At 43.1% G+C, this 20,484-nt stretch overlaps 1 protein-coding gene across 1 annotated transcript; it reads left to right on the top strand.

The window, feature by feature from the left end:
* The first annotated feature begins 326 nt into the window (after nucleotides 1-326).
* LOC134669625 (regulator of nonsense transcripts 1-like) lies at nucleotides 327-18,599 on the top strand. The gene is made up of 12 exons (XM_063527283.1): nucleotides 327-684; nucleotides 759-946; nucleotides 3,806-4,006; nucleotides 4,607-4,677; nucleotides 5,866-5,933; nucleotides 6,582-6,697; nucleotides 11,838-12,047; nucleotides 12,936-13,106; nucleotides 14,102-14,261; nucleotides 14,643-14,909; nucleotides 16,200-16,371; nucleotides 16,548-18,599. Exons 1-12 carry the CDS (start codon nucleotides 505-507, stop codon nucleotides 17,852-17,854), a joined length of 3,111 nt encoding a protein of 1,036 aa, XP_063383353.1. The 5' UTR covers nucleotides 327-504; the 3' UTR covers nucleotides 17,855-18,599.
* Nucleotides 18,600-20,484: the final 1,885 nt, after the last annotated feature.

The raw sequence follows: 20,484 nt of genomic DNA, 5'->3' as shown, positions 1-20,484 counted from the left end.
TCTTTTAAAAGTAGTTGAATAATTATTATATTTGGCGCCTCGACAAGTTGACACTCTTGACAGTTGATTATCAGAGTTGATGTTGATGACACTTGATGAGCCTTTGAGTGCCATCTAGTGGCTATCGAGGGGAACTTTTGAACTTGAACTCGGTGCTGCTAAGGTGAATAATTAAATAAAAGCTGGATGTATTATGATATAAAAGAAATTTATAGCATTCTACACATTTTATGTCAATAAAATTTGACTACATTGCCTTGTAAGATGTTTAGGAAATTTTACAAAATCACAAAATAATTGAAGGTGATTAATTTCCTAATCGAAAACAAACTTTCAGTGCTACCAACATACCAACATCTAACATGGCGTATTTTCCTATTCGTCATTCTTTCCTAGCCGTTTGATAATTATTGCGTGGCTGTTATGGGAGAATTGTTTTATCGTTCTGTTATTAATCTTTTTGACACGTTTTCCAAATTTTAACTTAAATTTCTATATACAACCATGAGCGTCGACGCGTATGGACCGAGCTCCCAAACGCTCACATTTCTGGATACTGAAGAAGCGGATCTTATAGGAGCTGATACTCAGGGATCGGAGTTCGAGTTCACTGATTTCACTCTTCCTTCTCAGAGCCAAACCCAGGCTTCGCAGCTTGACCATGGTCTAACCACTTCCAACCAGGTCAGTAGCTGTAAACTAGTGCACCTAACCTCGTTTTGATTACACCATATATTATGATTTCTGTGTTCTTTTAGGTTAACGGCCTAGGTCGTTTGGATCTGACTTCCAAAGTCTCTTCTGTTACCAATGCGATAGCAGAGTTGCAATTTGAGGAAGAGGATGAAGCGCTGTATAGCAGCAAGGAACTGCCTGACCATGCTTGCAAGTACTGCGGTATCCACGACCCCGCGACCGTTGTGATGTGCAACATTTGCAATAAGTGGTAAGATATAACAATAACATTTTATGTCTTAACTAATAGACATTGGGTAAGCCTCATTAAGGGGGAGGCCTATGTTCAGCAGTGGACGTCTTATGGCTGAGATGATGATGATGATGAAGCCTCGTGGACTGATGGAAATTAAATATTTTAGATTATATTTGTCAGTCCATTTCTTGCGTTAGTCACCATATTACACTACAAGACTAAATGACTGTGTTGCAATCTGTGTCCAAACGGCAACAATGTTGTTATTTTATCAGTCCGGACTGATTGTGTAACCATGTCCATTTTCCATCATTCTGGCATCAGTCAAAATTTGAATAAGGGTTGGTTGCACCAAACTTGTCATTGTTAAAGGGTCTGCAAAATTTTTGTATGGTAAGTTTCATAGTAAGACATGACTAAACTGACGCCAGAATTAGCGTGTAGCGATGTCTTAGAATGACAAATTGACCAATTCACTGCCTAATCATCCTGCTTTCATAGCAGTTTTGTACTAAAATGACAGATCACTCGGACAAATCAGGGCAATCTGGCTGTAATGGTCATATCAGGGATATTAAACAAGGCTAAAATAATATAATAATATAACAAGGCTTAATAGTATATTACAATGGTCAACAGTTTCACTTTTAAATAACTGGTAACCAGTATTATTGACACAACTGTTAGCAATTTCTTGTAATGGGGATAGTATATAAATTAAATTGACTATTATTGTGCAACAAACTGTTATCAACAATTATAATTGCATACTGGTCACATAAAAGTCTTATCAGTGAAAAGGTACTTCCAGTTAAAATTCTTTTAAAAGAGAACTAACAACTATGATAACAACTACTTCAAAGAAAATTATATGTTGTAGGTGAATGAACATGAGTTGTACAAAGTGTGTTTGTATGATGGTTGAAATAAATGATAATTTAATTTAATTTAAAAGCAAAATTAGGTTTCAATTATTATTAATTATATTATATTAGCTTTATTTTCCACACAACTTCTTGTATTATATTTTTTAGGTATTTGTTTTAATTTTTGTTATGTGCCCCTCTATGGGTAAAAGCCTCCTCCATTTCTCCCGGCCTTTGGCTACTAGCATCCATCTTTCTCCTGCAATGTCTTTTATGTCATCGGCCCATCTTTTCTTTGGTTTTCCCACCCTTCTCTTTGCCTATTGTAATTGCTCTTGTCGGTTTCAATTAGCTTAAACATATTATGCTTGTGAAATTTAATCACATCGTATTGATGTTTGTCAACACTGCTTAGTCCATGGAAACATTTACCACAATCTATCCTACAAATATGCAGTTGTGGAAAATTTCTTAAATGTTAGAAAAGGTCCTGGGTTTCAGAAAAATTAAGGTAACTTTCATTCTAGATCATTCCCATACAAAAATGAAAATATGTACTTGCAGATGGCACATCAACCTTTGATTGCATATGTAGCGACACATTTTATCCAATAAATGTGTAGTCATCAATTGGTGATAACCCAAAGCACAATGTATTTTTCAAGAATTGCGAGTTTACAATGATGAAGCACATATATTATGTGGGAATGAAATGTTGTATGGAAGTTCTATTTTGTAGTCTCTGGTGTTATTTAGAATGTTGTGTAGTAGTATTTTTCTTCTTATTTTCTTTAGGAACTGAAGATAATCTATCTGCTTATTTGCATATTATATGTTATTATAATACTAACATACTTTGATTATAAGACATACATTGATAACAGTAAATTTATGTTTTGTGTACTGATAGTATAATCAAACTAATCAATTGCAGGGTCCCATAATTATTGTAATGTCTTGGTTTGCCTCTTTTTCTATGAATCATATTTATTAGAAAGATATGCTAACATATGGATTACAGTTCTTTTATAAATCACGAGTATCACGACCCAGGCCATCATATTTTTCTCTTATACAATTATTAAATAGCTTTCAAGTCCGCGGAATGGATCCACGTGACCAGCGGTGCGGTAAAGGGGCCCACTGATTAACAGTCCGCCAGACAGTATCGGCCTGTCAGTTGTTCGGAACTGTCAAAATCTTGTTCTAACTGACAGGCCGATACCGTCCGGCGGACTGTTAAAGTCTCTGCCCACTACACCGTATCATACCTACCATGACCGTGCTATGAACGTGTCAGGCAAAAAAATATTCTTTGTATGAAAAAGTATGAGACTATGCCCACTCCCACTAGCTCGTTCCGTCACCGACCATACCCGTCGCGTCGCGTGCCATGCACGGACCGGCAAAAATAGTCGGCGAGGATATTTTGCCGGTGCCGAAACGCTCCGTGCATGGCACGCAACGTTGCCAGAACGGTGCGTGCAGGCGGCGAAACGGTGGGCATGGGTTTTAAGCCCGTTATAAATGCGTTGCTATATATCTTGCTCGCTCTTCTTACCAGTCTGATAACTATTCGCTGGCTCTTTCTGACGAGTATTGCTCTCGCGAATAAAACGCGGGTACTAAGGGGATGAAACGCGGATGCTATGGGGATGATGCGCGGTTGCTACGGGCACTAAACCCGTTATGTACAATGTGGACACGGTGTAGTGGGCATAGTAGGCCGTATCGCGTTACATTCCGTGCCTGATACGTTCACAGCACGCTCATGGTATGATACGGTGTAGTGGGCAGAGACCTTTAATCAATGGGCCCTGGCAGTCGCCGTCCGCCACCTCGTTTGTTGCGCCGCTGGTCGCGTGAGTCCAGTCCGCGGTCTAACACTGACCGTTATGACTAATGAAAATGGGACATCGTTTGGATTTTTTATAAATGATTTGGTTTTTTTTTGCTTTCTAGTTTAAACCAGTACAACAACTCATACTAAACCTATCCATCATTCTAGGTTCTGCAATGGCCGCGGCAACACCTCTGGCTCGCATATCATCAACCACCTGGTCCGAGCCAAGCATAAAGAGGCTGCTCTGCACCGCGACGGGCCCTTGGGCGAGACCCTGCTTGAGTGCTACTCGTGTGGCGCAAGAAATGTCTTTGTCCTTGGCTTTATCCCTGCTAAGGCTGACTCCGTTGTGGTATTGCTGTGTCGGTAAGTTATCAATTGACTACCGAGTCATCATTAGTCAGCTAATTCACTTCAGCATATGTTTCCACTTTACCATTACCTCTAGAGAAGACTTCAATTTAGACAAATTAATATGCATTGAAGGTACAAAAGCAACTGCCCATTCTATGGCTGAGCGGAGACAATTTTGGGATTTGTCCAGTATCCTTACATCTGATTCCGTCATTGATTAATAATTTTAAAGGTAAAGCAAAAAGACTTGTCTTCTAAAAATGGAGACTCATATATTATCACAAATTAACACGCCATAAATATTTACTAAAGTATCAGATGGATTACATAACTTAGTGCATACACAAGTTCCGTAAAGGTGCATTCAGACCTATAAAACGAATGCGCCGCAAGTGCGCACTGATGTTTGCTTTAGACTGCGTTCTTAATTAGAGTAAATCATGCACGGCTCGCATTGAGCGCGCAATCAAACTAGCGGTATTTGCTTGATTTGGAAGCATCTTTACTTTTATTATGCAAATGGTTACTATAAATTTATTCAACTGCAAAGCAAATATCTTACACTAGTTTCTGCCTGCGACTTCGTTGATGGTGACCATTATTTTTTTGCAGTCAACCTTGCGCGGCACAGAGCTCCCTAAAGGACATGAACTGGGACCAGGAGCAGTGGAAGCCATTGATTTGTGCGTACATTTTTATTGTATTTCATAATACAATTATTTATCCTTTTTGGTTAGCAAGTTAGTTTTGCGACATTGCGCCACGTGATCGATCGATAAGTCGCTCCTACTTTATCTGCATTTATCTCAAATCGATGGCATGATCTGTAGAAGCCTTAAACACAAAATGGCGAATACATATGTAGGTACTACTAAACCAGTCAAGTTTTGAAGTTCAATTTAACCTAAGTTATATTCTTCTGATATCTCCATAAGTCCATACTGATTACTTAAGCTAGTCTATCTCAATTCTTTTGTTGGTGAAATAATATTGAACTTAGCTCCCAATTTATGTTTAAAACAAGAATAATTTTTAAAATTAAAACTAAAATATTACTTTGCTAAACCGCCAAAAGATAACGTGCTAGTCAATCAGTGTTAACCCGTTATACTTACTTGAATTTTTAAAATAACCAAAACCAGATTTGAGTCCATAAATAATTAATCAGGTGTGAAGGTGTAAGTTGCACTACTCGAAATGCTAAATAATGTGTAAACCACAAAGGTCAGCTCAATCTCATGAATATTCTTTTATACCATAAACAGTGATCGTACATTTTCCAGGAATTTTGGTGCAGCAGAGTGGTGTTAACGGAATCGGTATAGATAATTTCAACTGAAATGGTAAATTAAGGTTAATATTAACGTGATTAACGCTAATGAATCATTAGGGTTGAAATTATTTATACCAATTCCGTTAACACCACTCCGCTGCACCAAATCGATTCGCGTGGTGTTAACGGAATTGGTATAGATAATTTCAACTGAAATGGTAAATTTAAATTAAGGTTAATATTAACGTGATTAACGCTAATGAATCATTAGGGTTGAAATTATTTATACCAATTCCGTTAACAACACTTCGTGCACCAAAAATGCTGGAAAGAGTACGATCCCTGATCATAAAACACCTATTCTCAATATACTTGCGTGTTCATGATTTTTATTGGCATATATGTATAGTGATTAATTACTTTTTTTTAATCACTCGTACATTTTCTATGACACCGAAATTTTGCAAAATGAAACTACTGATCAGAATAAGTACTATCAACTGATGAAGACCAACAAATTATGGCATACTGCTTTGAAATCAGTTTTTTTTTGTTAAAGATTATTAAAATAAATCGTAACTAGTCATTTATTTTACAGCGGACCGCGCTTTCCTGTCCTGGCTGGTTAAAGTACCATCTGAAGCTGAGCAGATGAGGGCTCGTCAAGTAAGATAATCGTGATTTATAAAACAATTTCTCCTTTGGTCCTTGATGAGTTTACGACTATAATCATCGTCATCGATTATACTTAACTATTTTGTTGCGTGGCGGTCAGTGGCGGATTAGGCCCGGTCTAGGGCGGCACATTGTGACAAAAAATTCGCTGATAACAAGAAAAAACTCAAAATATAGTCAATATAATAAATAGGTGCTGAGAAAGGGGCGGCTACAGGGCCTGGAGCCTAGGGCGGCAAAACTGCAAATCCGCCGCTGGTGACGGTTGTTACTATTCGTTGTTCTTTCATATGTTTAGTCTAAATTGATATCTGTATAATAATTCAATGACACCCTAGGTTAGGTTTTTTATAATGTGTTTATATATTTTTTGTAATGTTTTGTAAGTGTTTTTATGTTTTACTTTTATACTCACATTTTAAAATCCTAACCTAAGACCCTAATAATTAGGGTAATAATTCAATATATTATGGTATAAATCTTATTGGATAAAGGATAATAATTCAATATTATTATGGTATAAATCTTGATAATTAGCTTAAGACAATATAATTATGTAATACTTACTATCCATAAGTGCTAATGCTTGTTTGTAGGCCTACATGAATAAAGTAGTATAATATATTTGAACTTTGCCAGGTGACCCCGCAGCAGATCGGGCGGCTGGAGGAGCTGTGGCGCGACAACGTGGACGCCACCTTCCAGGACCTGGAGAAGCCCGGCGTGGACGAGGAGCCCCATCAGGTGCTGCTCAGGTGCGTACTGATACTACTGATACTGTTGGTGATGGCTGGAGAAAACTTTCCATACTCAACCAAATATAATCGTGGGGGTTTATGGAACTGCGTCCAAGTGACCACTGAAAAATGACATATAGCCACTTATGGCTCTTTATCACTTGTCAGTGTTATTGAATAGAGTCGGACCAAGAAAAGTGCAGTGGATTTGATAGCCCACGCAGTGTTAGTGTTATTTATACGTCATAATTTTTGACGTTTAAAATAACACGTGCACTGCGTGGGCTATCAAATTCGCTGCAGACTTTTCTTAGTCGGACTCCATAGAAATTTGATGTTGGCTGATTTGGCTGCTGTCATAGACAGCGCTTTAGTTTCTATCTTTAGTTCCTAAACTGACCATGTGGCGCTAGTAGTACGATGGTGGACGTTCGGTTGTACACGTTTACTTAACGGTGTTATCTATCTATCTATATATATTATATATATATATATATATATATATATTAATATTATATATAGCTACATTACCACTGATTTCTCATGTACCTGTTTTATTTTGCAACTGTAAGGGTTGAGTTAAAAAAAAAAAGTGATTCGTATAGAGGGCCAAAAATGTAGGTCCAGAAAAATATGGATATCCTGGACAAGTGGAAGACCACGATTCTGCATAAGAGCACGCCGAAACGGTAAGAGGTAGAGGGGGGGTGCTCGACCAAATGTCATAGAGGGACCCTGGCAGTTTTTGACGCCGCCATTTTTTTTTCAAAATGGCCGACTTTTTTTTTTGACGTTTTTTCAAGTTTGTCCTAGCGCGCTGAAATTTTGGTCACGGAATCTCGGGCTCCCCTGGATTCGTATGGTAAAAAAATTTTTCGAAAAAATCCAAGATGGCGGAAAAAATGGCCACTTTTATTTTGTATGGCAACTTTTAAACGGTGCGTGATAGGTGGGGGGTGCTCGACCAAATGTCATAGAGGGCCTCGAGAGAAATAAAACTGCATTTAAAAATTTTCAAAATGGCCGACTTTTTTTTTTTTTTTTTTTCAAGTTGGTCCGATCGCGCTGAGATTTGGCATGCGGCGAGCTTGGGGGCCCGAGATTACCATGTCAAAAAAATTTTTTGGAAAAATCAAAATGGCGGCTGACACGGGCAAAACCAATTTTCCAAGTACTTTAAGCGAGCCCGAAGGGCGAGCTTCAGGCCGGGAGGCCGCAGGCCGACCCCGCGACGGGCCGTCAGGCCCGGAGCTTCACCCCGAATGTCCAAGCGTGTCCTACACCCAGTAATTTTGGGCGAGGCCGAAGGCCTCGCCGCGGGAATGACGAACAAAGCGAAATCCTATACAAAAACTGTGTTGAGCGAGCCCGAAGGGCGAGCCGTAGGCCGGGAGGCCGAAGGCCGACCCCGCGACGGGCCGAAGGCCCGGAGCCTCCACCCCGACTCCCGAAACGCGAGGCCGAAGGCCGAGCTGCGTGAATGCGGTGCCTCCAAGCGTTCTACAAAGTCAACTGTCTCGATAAGCGGAGCCGGCGGGCCGAAGGCCCGACGGCGGAGCGTCGAGGCTCGCGAAGGCCGAAGGCCGAGCTCCGCGTAGGGCCGAAGGCCCGGAGCGTCCCTCACGAGCTCTCAAACACGCGAGGCCGAAGGCCGAGCTGCGTGAATGCGGTGCCTCCAAGAGTTCTACCAAGTCAACTGTCTCGATAAGCGGAGCCGGCGGGCCGAAGGCCCGACGGCGAAGCGTCGAGGTTAGCGAAGGCCGAAGGCCGAGCTCCGCGTAGGGCCGAAGGCCCGGAGCGTCCCTTACGCATGCGCTAGCACGCGAGGCCGAAGGCCGAGCTGCGTGAATGAAGTCCCAAGCTTTCTACCAAGCCAACTGTCTTGATAAGCGGAGCCGGCGGGCCGAAGGCCCGACGGCGAAGCGTCGAGGCTAGCGAAGGCCGAAGGCCGAGCTCCGCGTAGGGCCGAAGGCCCGAAGCGTCACACGAGAGGGGGAAGTTGGAGCTTAAACACGACCCAATAGGAAAAGTGTCTTAGACAAGCGAAACGGCGGGCCGAAGGCCGAAGGCCGTAGGCCCGACGTGAGCTTGTCAAGACACTTTTACTATTGGGTCGTGTTTAAGCTCCAACTTCCCGCTTACGCCCCAAAGCAAAACCAACCCTCCAAGTGTTTTAATAAGCGAAGCGGCGGGCCGAAGGCCCGACGCTGAGCTTCGGAACCCAGCGAAGGCCGAAGGCCGAGCTCCGCGTAGGGCCGAAGGCCCGGAGCGTCCCTTACGATTTCCCAAGCACGCGAGGCCGAAGGCCGAGCTGCGGGAATGAAGTGCTCGCATGCGGACCTTTTCTTTCAAGCAAAAGTACAACTTCATTTCTTTTTCGCTTTGGAAAACAAAACTACAGCACAAACAACATTACCAAAAACAACAGCACCAACAACAACAACAATACCAACAACAAAAACAACAGCACCAACAAGAAGACCGCGGGGCCCTCGGGCCCCGCGCACAACGCACAAAACTAGTATATATATATATAAATGCAAGTGTCCTGACTGACTGACTGATTCATCAACGCAGAGCCGAAACTACAAAAGCCAGAAAGTTGAAATTTGCACACCAGATTGCTTTTATAAAGTGTACAAGAGATAAGAAGCGATTTTGAGAAATTCAACCCCTAAGGGGTTAAAAAGGGGATGAAAGTTTGTATGGGGTCAAAGTTTACTTTTGAGCTACGAATTTGAAACTTCGTTAAAAGATATATTATTAAAATACAAGAAAACTAATTTCAGCGTTTTTGAAAATTCAACCCCTAAGGTGGTGAAAAAGGGGTTGAAAGTTTGTATGGATATCAAACATTTTTTCGAGTGTGGGACTTGAATCTTTGTATTTAGGGATATTATTAGAAAACAGGAAAAGTAATTTCAGCGTTTTGTAAAATTTATCCCCTAACAGGGTTAAAAAGGGGTTGAAAGTTTGAATCCATTACAAATGGTTTTGAAACTTCTTAGAAAGGCATAATAGCCGATTACAAAAAAAAGTGATTGCAACGTTTTTGGAATTTCAATCCCTAAGGGGGTTAAAAAGGGGATGGAAGTTCGTCTGCGGGTGCAAATTTTATTTTAAGCAAGGAACATGAAACTTTGTAAAAACGTTTTAAATTAAAATACAAGAATACTCATTTCAGCGTTTTTGAAAATTCATCCCCTAAGGTAGTGAAAAAGGGGTTGAAAGTTTGTATGGATATCAAACATTTTTTCGAGCGCGGGACTTGTATCTTTGTATTTGGGGATACTATTAGAAGACAATAAAAGTAATTTCAGCGTTTTGTAAAATTCATCCCCTAACAGGGTTAAAATGGGTTTCAAGGTTTAAATCCATTACAAATGCTTTGAAAATTCTTAGAAAGGCAAAAAAAAAGTAATTGCAACGTTTTTGGAAATTCAATCCCTAAGGGGGCTAAAAAGGGGATGAAAATTCGTCTAGGGGTGTAAATTTAATTTTAAGCTAGGAACTTTAACTTTTTGGAAAAAAAGGTAATAAATTAAAAAACATGAAAACTAATTCAAGCATTTTTGAAAATCATCCCCCAAGGTGGTGAGAAAGGGGTTGAAAGTTTGTATGGAGATCAGATATTTTGTGAGTGCGGAATGCGGATCTTGAATCTTTGTATAAGGGCCTGTGTAGGTACCTATTATGAGAATACAAAAAAAGTAATTTCAGCAACCAACATCAAAATCCACTTGACTTAAAACTTCATACAACTTGCTAAAAAAGAAAAGTACTTAATTTCAACATTGCTTGGATATGAAAATTATAGGTACTAAAGATGTAAAATGTTGAAGATAAGATTCCACGCGGACGAAGTCGCGGGCAACAGCTAGTTCGATATATTCATTATTTACGAAATTCTTCTTATTTTTTCTTCTTTTTCCTTCTTATAGCTTGGACCTCTGAAAAAGCTTCGACCTTTGAAAAACATCCAAATACTGAATGGATAAAAAAATATCGGAACAGCTCAAATTTCACGTGAACCGGTTGAGAAATACGATCTGTAGGGGAAAACATTCGGACATAGCATGTTTGCTCAAGGTCGCGCTTCGCGCTTGCTCAGTCAATTATTTCCAACTGAGTGTTTTACATTTCATAAAATTTTCAATGTCGCTTCAGATTTTGTAATCGGAGGTCAGATCTTGAGAATTGGTCTTAAAGGCCAGGCCACACCGGATGCGTGTGCGTGACGTGCGCGTGCACGTACGCGTCCCGCTGCGTTGTAGAATATGAAAACTCGTAAGAGAGGACACACCGCTTGCGTGACGTGTGCGTGACGTGCGCGTACGCGTGACTTGCACGCAACGCAGCTCCGACGAGACAAACCGGCTGCGTGCTGCGTGCACGCGTCCACGCAGCGGAGCGGCAACGTCGCTTCGTTGCGTGCAGTGATGACGTTGTGTTTAACTGCGTTCCCTATGAGAGGGCGAACCGAGCAGGTTCGGACGCGCACAGCTCCGTGCTGCATAGGTGCTGTGCGTGTACACGCGCAGCTCACTTGTATTTATTTACAACTCGGCCGGTGCGCGTGCTGGTGTTTAATACGGATTCAGTGATAAAAGAAAAACTAATTAAAATCTTTCGTTAATATGAATGTATATTTACAACATAGCACAAAGATTAGCACAAATACGTCTTAAAAAAAAATTTATTTGGCCTGTGGGAAAGAATCGATTTTAGGTATTAACGATACTATTGGAAAACAAGGTTGTTGTATTGTGAACTATTTTGCGTCAGTGAACAATAGGTATTATGTACTCTCAACTATCTCGATTCAAATATGAGACATTTTTTTCTTCTAATTGCAATGGCGGCATTAGGTGAGCAGCTTCCATTTGCAACGGGAGTTATAATAACATGATGTAGGTACTGTCGCAGGAGTATTTTATTTTACTGCACGCATGACTGAGTTGCAGCGTGCGCCTGCGTGGCGTGTGCAGCACGTTGCGTGGCGTGCGCTGCGTGACGTGCGCGTCACCCGGTGTGACAGGGGTGCTGCGCACGTCACGCAGCGCACGCCACGCAACGTGCTGCACACGCAGCCGGTGTGGCTCGGCCTTAAATCGAGAAATCATGCCTTGAATTTCTAATGACCTATAACTTATTACAGATATGAAGACGGCTATCAATATCAGAACATCTTCGGTCCACTGGTCAAGCTGGAAGCGGATTACGACAAGAGACTGAAAGAGTCTCAAACTCAAGAGGGCATTGAGGTGCGCTGGGACGTGGGACTTAATAAGAAGACTATAGCCTACTTCACTCTGGCCAAGACCGACAGCGATATGAAGCTGATGCATGGAGATGAACTTAGGCTGAGGTATACAAGTTTTTATTTTTATAGGTTATATATTCTTTGGTAAGAGACTGAAAGTCTCATACGCAACAGGGCATTGAGGTTCGCTGTGACGTTGGTCTTAACAAGAAAACTATAGCCTAATTCACTTTGGCCAAGACTGACAGCGATATGAAGCTGATGCATGGAGATGAACTTAGGTTGAGGCAGGCGTGTCGCACTCCGCGATTTCGTCGCTTTGCTACAGGTAGCTAAAAGTACATCCGCTCGACCCCAATTTTGGGGATTGTCATAAGCCGCGCGTAACGCTGTCGCCACCTAGCGGCTATATCTGTCCTGATCGTAACAGACGCGTTTTGTTAGAGAGTGAGTCTTCTGTACCTAGTACTATTATTTATTCTGTGGTTGAGGTATGGAAGTTTTAAGGAAAACAATGATGCTACCATAAGAGGCCGTAAGTTTATGAATTGGTAAATACTTATAATTTTTCAGTTTTCATGTCAGTAAAATAAAATAAAGTAAAGTAAAATTTAAATGGTGCAACGGTGGTGTGGTGGTTGTTTCTTTTACTATTTTGAGCGGAAAATCGACCGAAAATTACGATTTAAATGGAGAGCTTTTCAGTCGAGTACCGTGTTAAGGCCACGAAGCTTGCTGAGTGGTCTTATTGGGTGCGAGATTGAAAAGTTGGATTATATCACTATTGCATAAAATACTATTTTGTTGTAGGCGTTTAATGTAGTAAAATGAAGTATAGATAGTCAAGCAAATCTTGCCAGTAGAAAAGAGCGCAACATTCAAATTTTTCTATGAGACGATATCCCTTCGCGCCTACATTTTTCAAATTTGCCGTCTTTTTCTACTGACAAGATCTGCTTGACCATCTATAGTAACGTTGAATGTTGTCGATAGATACGTGGGCGAGCTGCACAAGCCCTGGGCGGGGGTGGGCCACGTGATCAAGGTGCCGGACAACTACGGCGACGACGTGGGGCTGGAGCTCAAGGCCGGCGCCGGCGCGCCCGCCGACTGCACCGCCAGCTTCGTCGTCGACTTCATATGGAAGAGCACCAGCTTCGACAGGTATTCTTCTTCTTCGTGTTGAGACCCGTATAAGGCTCCGAAGCCTATGTATCACTGCGACCGTTCCTGATCTATTGTCGCCACCTACTACAACTCTCGATCCAAACCTGCAACTTCAAGCGGCTGCAGGATATTTTTGATCTCGAGAGACTGGCTCCTCTGGGTGCAATATGTGTCCGCCCAGGATTAAGTCACGAGTACGCATTAGGCGAGGGCACTCTGTGAGGATGTGCAAGGGCGGAGCCTGCCCGCGCTTGCGCCACCCTGCGGTCATATCTGTCGTAATAGACGCGTTTGATTAGAGAGTGAACCTTCTGTACATAGTATTGTTATTTATTCTTTGCCGACACCGAGCTTTCAGCAATCGAGTTCTCGTTAAGGCGTTCCGGTTCTAAATCATGTTTTGGAAACTACAAAAGACCGCGGACTATACGCTATTTCGAGTCGCTTAGATCCGCCGCTCGCGCCGCCCCGTTCCGAGCGATTCGATCAAAATGTCATCATCGTCATCATTGGCCACAGCATCTTTGCAGATGATAGTTGCAGCGACTAAAGAAGGTATTTTGATACGAGGTTTCATGATACAGTTTCATAAACCACTTTACAATACGAGATAATTTTAGTGATAATATCTATTGCTAACTCGCGGTCTATTGTTTTTTTGGTCTCTTATACGGCGGACACCGCTCGCCGCCACCGCTGTCGTCCAAAACAGTTTCATTGTCTTAGGGTGTGGTATTCCACCTGTACAATATTTGATCAAATTTGTATTTGCGTCTCACATTTTGCTTAATGAGAGAGTGAGACGCAAAGACGAGACCAACAAAACAATAGACCACGAGTTAGCAACAGATATTTTCACAAAGCCTCTCGTCTTGTATAGTGATTTACGGAATTGTATAATGATACCTCGTCAACGTGAGCTGCCGCTCCGTTTGTTAGAACAGTAACCGACCAAATACGCTGGCACAAAATAACTTTAATGTATTGTCCAGGATGCAACTGGCGCTCCGCAAGTTCGCCGTCGACGAGTCCTCCGTGTCTGGCTACATCTACCGGCGCCTGCTGGGACACGAGGTCGACGAGGTGCTGTTCCGTGTGCACCTGCCTAAGCACTTCAGCGCGCCCAACCTGCCGGACCTGAACCGCTCGCAGGTCGGTACTGAACGGTGTCACATGCATATGATGATACAATAAAATTATAGTCAGAGTTAAATAACAAACACTTGAAATGTATTCAAGATTTTAGGTTCACGATCAAGTTCAGGAAGTTTTTAAGAAAGGTATTTTGCACGAAGCCTTGCTTGCGTCCGTAACCCCTGCTTCCTATAAAAGCTAAATTATCTGCTTTAATGTTTTAGCCAGTCGAGAAATATACTTACTTACTTACGGCTTTGGCGCAACGACCCGAAGTGGATCTTGGCATCCTACACCAAAGACCGCCATGTTACTCGGTCCAGTCGAGAAATAAACTGCCGCTTCGAAACAGGCGCGATTGACACATTGAAAAACACCAATCAATGTACTCTTCCATAGGTGTACGCGGTAAAGCACGCGCTCCAACGGCCGCTATCCCTGATCCAAGGCCCGCCCGGCACCGGCAAGACCGTCACGTCAGCCACCATCGTCTACCAGCTGGTGCGCCAGTCCGGCGGACCCGTGCTAGTGTGCGCACCCTCTAACACGGCCGTCGACCAGCTGACTGAGAAGATACATCGCACTGGGCTGAAGGTCGTGCGGTTGTGTGCCAAGTCGAGGGAGGCTATGGAGTCTTCAGTCTCATTTCTGGCGTTGCATGAGCAGGTTAGTTTGTTTAATTTCTTTTGTCTTCTCTGACACCTTCCTATTGTGTCTCTATCACACAAGCGTAGATGGTAAGATCCTATGGATGTGCTATACACGTGCGTCCGTGAGAGACAAAACATACGCAATGCGACATTATGTTTGGTCGAATTCATTTGCTGCCCACCATAATCCATACTAAACTTACGGTGGGGTATGAAAAAGTATGAGACTGTGACAAGGACAAACAATAATAGCGCTATCGCTGCTACTCCTACTGAAAAATACATAAGACGTTCGATCATTTCCCCCCACCCCTCATGCCTGATCCAGTTATACTAGATTCACGCACTAAAGCTATTTTATCATTAATATCATTTACGGAGAAGATATTCTACATTGAGCTCAAGGTCATGCGGCTGTGGGCCAAACCAAGAAACATGCCAAATCGAGAAACATGGTTGAACTGTGTCGAACCGCAATTTCATTATTAGAATGGAACTGCGTGTGATCATCTCATCTCATCTCAAGAATCATTTGCAGCATTAAAAGCCACTTCGCGATCTTCAATTTGGAGTTAGCTCGTTTTACTGCTAGGTCACTAATGATTATTTTCATAAATACATACATAAAATCACGCCTATTTCCCGGAGGGGTAGGCAGAGACCACGGATTTCCATTTGCTACGATCCTGATGTACCTTTTTCGCTTCCTTCACTTTCATAACATCACTCATACACGCTCGCCGGTTTAGGGTGCTCTTGACCTGGCCTTTATTAGGATTTCCCTGATCTGATCAGAGAAATTCCGTCGAGGTCTACCCCTTCCACTTCTCCCTTATACACTCTCTTTGATAGCCTTCTATCACTCATTCTTTCCACGTGTCCAAACCATCTTAACATACCTTTGTAGTGGTGGTGGTTAGCCCTATTTAAGCTTTTACATTACGTTATTCAAGACATTATAGATCGATACTCCAAGCAAGTAGTTTCATTCAACGTCCCACCTCACATGGCGACCCTGCCAGTGGGGCCTTGCTCTGCAATCTCAATTTTTGAAGTGAAAACTTCTTTAGCAGCGCTGTGCACTTTTTGTGATGAGGAAAAAATGTTAAACTCGCGACAGTTCACGTGTCCGTAAGACGTAAGATTTCGTGGTGGGGAAAAAATGTTAAACTCGCGACAGCGTAAGACGGACCGTGACCTGATCGAGAAACTGTTACAATGTCATTGAGTTTTCACTTCTGCCGGCACTCCCGGAGTGCAACCCGTTTTTTTTTTTCAATAGTAAATGTATTGAAATATTGAACAGGCTCGCGCACTGGGATCCGCGGACAGCGAGCTGCGCAAGCTGACGCGACTGAAGGAGGAGGCGGGCGAGCTGTCGGCGGCCGACGAGCGCCGCTACCGCGCGCTGCGCCGCGCCGCCGAGCGCCGCCTGCTCGACGCCGCCGACGTCGTGTGCACCACCTGCGTCGGCGCAGGTCCGTACTGTTGCTGCTGTAGCTAGCGGGAGACCCACAGGCTGACCCGCCTGAAAGAGGAGGAAATTCTAGCCCAAAATTAGATTTATTGCTGACAAAAAAAAAAATCTTATGTTGATCTAAAATTCTTATCATACTATGATGTTCATGTTAATTTATATAAAATGTTCTATCAGGTGATCCCCGCGTGGCGCGCATGCGCTTCCAGTCCATCCTGATCGACGAGGGCATGCAGTCCACCGAGCCCGAGTGCATGGTGCCCGTCGTCCTCGGGGCCCGGCAGCTCATCCTCGTCGGCGACCACTGCCAGCTCGGACCCGTCGTCATGTGCAAGAAGGCCGCCAAAGCCGGCCTGAGTCAGAGCCTCTTCGAACGCCTTGTGGTACTCGGCATCCGACCCTTCCGTCTCGAAGTCCAGTATCGTATGCATCCCGAACTTTCTCGCTTCCCATCTGATTTCTTCTACGAAGGATCGCTGCAAAATGGAGTCAGCGCTGAGGAGCGTCGACTACATAAGATAGACTTCCCCTGGCCGAGACCTGATCGTCCTATGTTCTTCTATGTGACCCAGGGACAGGAAGAGATCGCCGGCTCTGGAACTTCGTATCTTAATCGTACGGAGGCCGCTAATGTCGAAAAGCTGACCACTCGCTTTTTAAAAGCCGGCGTGCGACCTGAGCAGATCGGTATCATAACCCCCTATGAAGGACAGAGGTCGTATTTAGTCCAGCATATGCAGTATCAGGGGAGCTTGCACTCTAAATTGTATCAGGAGATCGAGGTTGCCAGCGTCGACGCTTTCCAAGGAAGGGAGAAGGATATCATCATTATGTCGTGCGTGCGCTCCAATGAACATCAAGGAATTGGTTTCCTTAGCGATCCGAGGCGTCTCAATGTGGCTTTGACCCGCGCGAAGTACGGTCTAATCGTCGTCGGCAACCCTAAGGTTCTGAGCAAGCAGCCGCTCTGGAATCATCTGCTCGCGTTTTATAAGGAGCGCCGCGTGCTGACCGAAGGTCCGCTGTCCAATCTAAAGGAGTCGGCGATTCAGTTCGCGAAACCGAAGAAGCTGGTGAACGCGCAGAACCCCGGCTCGCACTTCATGTCGACGTCCATGTTCGACGCGCGCGAGGCCATGGTGCCGGGCTCTATATACGACCGCGCGAGGCCGCTGCGAGACCCGCTAGCTTATGTCGGCCCGGAGCGCGCCGCCTTGTTGCACGCGCCGGTTCCGCCGGCGGCCTTCCCCATGCGAGGCCCGCAACGCCCGTTCCCGCCTATGGCCCGCGGCCTCGCCGCTCGCCGTCGGCCTCCGCGTCTATCCCAGGAGCCCCTGTCCCAGCAGCCGCCTCTGTCGCTGTCGCAGGGCGCCTCGCAGCCAGATTTCAGCCAGGAGTCTGCCGCGCCGGACTGCCCGTCGCAACCAGACGGGCTGCTCTCGCAAGACTCCACGTACCAGGGCGGGTTCCGACGACAGTACTGAGCGGCGCGCGCCGCACGCGGATGATGCCGACGCGACACGCCGAGGGGGCCGCGGGGAGGCCGAGAGCCCCGGGAGCGGCGAGGCCGACGAGGCCGACGCCGGCCTCCGAGGCGACCACACGACTGACGGGGACGACCGCCCTTCGAATGTTCGAAAGCGTTCTAAACTGCGACTAAAACTGAGCAGATTTCAAAACTTAATCAGCTGTTAAATAACTAAATTCATGTTACGTTTTTTTGTATTCTAATCGAATTGTTGTTCATATAGGAGACATCATTTAGCTTTCGGTCGGGGACGACCCTAGTTCTTCTGTATTTCCGATAGAGCGACTCATTTTACTTGAAATTTTAACCGATAAGCGACGTCTCTGTTATCAATATCGTCTGCAACATTAACGACCACAGTATGTAGTCTACAGTCCGAGTTCTAAAGTCAGTCTGACTAAATAAGTGTAGAATACTTCATTGTTTTTCCTTCTCAAGTTAAACAGAGAACACAAAGTCACACTAATTCAGACCTAGCTGCCACCAAAATCATTTGCCGTAGAAGTTAAAAGCGAAGGAGACGGTACTAAGAAATCTAATTTACATTAAAAATATTTTTGTATAAAATATGAAAGTATTTCTAAATTGTTGGTTGATGTAAGAACTGCAATGTTGCGTTGCGCGTTTCAAATTATGTAACCGAGAAAACTGACACTTGTTATCATTTGTGAAGGAAAACCAATAAAGATTTACCTATGTCATGGATGTTGTTTTATTTTCATTAACCTTTTGGAAGCCAATGACCGATATATCCGCACCGCAGGTTCAACGCCAAAGACAGATAACCTATTGGCCGCCGGACCTAGTCCGCAAAGACGCTCACTCACACGCCAGAGCAAATTTTAAGTAAACAACTAATAAAAAGTTTAGGGATTGCAAATAGTGATATCGATATTTACAATATTATGGTAAAAATCTTTTTAATTTAGCTTTGTTCTTATCCTGTTTTAATTTCATTCCAAATTGCCAAAATTAAACATATGTTTTACACCCGAAAATGTTTAAAATATAGGGATTTAACATAAAAATCAACCACTAAACAATGTCGATTCAAGACGTGATATCGCCGCACTAGGCTAGACGAGAAGTCTTTTATACAAGACAACGGCGCCCATGGACTGCCCGCAGTGCAGACTGACAAGGACTGTTTCCGCGCGGATCAAGTAATAATAGTCTAGGTCAACGGCGTAAGCGCTTGTCGGTACGTAAACTTTATTGGCGTAACGTTAAAGCTGCGCATCATGTGTCGATAAAGTCAATATACCGGAACTGTTTTAGTGAAAATTACACGTGGGTTGAATTTTTAATGAGTGAAGATATTATTCCGGAATTAGAATCTATCATTATAATTTCAGTTTGGTTTACATTAATCTATAGGTAAACTCTTATCAAAAAAACGTTCAACGACTTGTTATAAAAAAAATACACATTAACTTCAATGTTATAACAAAAAATTAAAGTCTGATAAACAGGTATGTCCCTGTACCACTCTTGTGCGTAGCGGTCGCTGCGGTGTATCCCTTCCCACTAAGCTATAAAATAACATCAATTATTTTTTTTATTTATGTCTTCTGCAATTAAATAGTCCACAATCTACAAGGGCAAATTTACTTGTCTGACTCTACTTTATAGAGCTAAAGAAGCTGCCTGAACTTTAAATATAGTTATGCCTATCTGACTCTCGTTCTACGTATTCTAGTAAGTAGTTACCTACTATTCGTTGAAAAAAATTGGCGATTAACAAGTGTTCAAATACTTAGATAAAAACATATTTCTGACTTTATATTTACTTTAAAAATTCCCATATTGAGTTAACATTCCCATCCCTAGCTGTCTTTTATACAAGACAACGGCGACGAGGAACATGAAAAATGTTGAAAATTGGAGCATTTTTTTTAAATGCCTTATTATAAAAGAAGGGATTTATATAGCCGCTTAAAAAGCAAATAAATGAAAAAACAAAGACCTTAAATATGAACACGAGTGTAAATGAAATTGCAATTGTTATTATTTTCACATTAACTCAGTGGTTGAATTTGTGTCTTGTATACAAGACGACGGCGCCAGCGTATCGTTCTATCGTTGTCTTCTATACCGGACAACGGCGGTCAAAGGGTTAATCGGCCACAGACCACAGAGCAACATAGATCTAAGTACATATGCATAAAGTTCAATTTCAGTTTGGACACTTGGGTGACGTGGCGTCTGAGTGACAGCTTTTGTATTTGCCACGGCGTCGTAAAGGTTAACCCAACATACACCTACACTCTCTTCGTTACACCAGGGGTGCGAAACTCCTCGCTTCGGGCAAACGGCTCAGCATTGCTCCGAGCAATTATTAGGGTTGACACAACTTGACGTCCCTTTGCGTGCACGACCACAGATAAGATAATGGCTTGAATTTCGACAACCCTAAATAACCAAAAGGGATAGTGCCATATATTGGAAAGGGACAGCATGATTGACCCTGAACCACTGTCAAACTTCGTTTTGTAGGAAGTTTCCTTTCTGTACGGTAGTACTATATCTCCTAGTGAGTATTATCTGGTATTATATTCTTTGACTATTATTTATTCTATCTATGGT

Source organism: Cydia fagiglandana, chromosome 12 (genome assembly GCF_963556715.1).
Source record: "Cydia fagiglandana chromosome 12, ilCydFagi1.1, whole genome shotgun sequence".
Lineage (NCBI taxonomy): Eukaryota > Metazoa > Arthropoda > Insecta > Lepidoptera > Tortricidae > Cydia > Cydia fagiglandana.
Note: the sequence above shows the minus strand (reverse complement) of the source record. Positions and strands in the feature narration are given on the sequence as shown.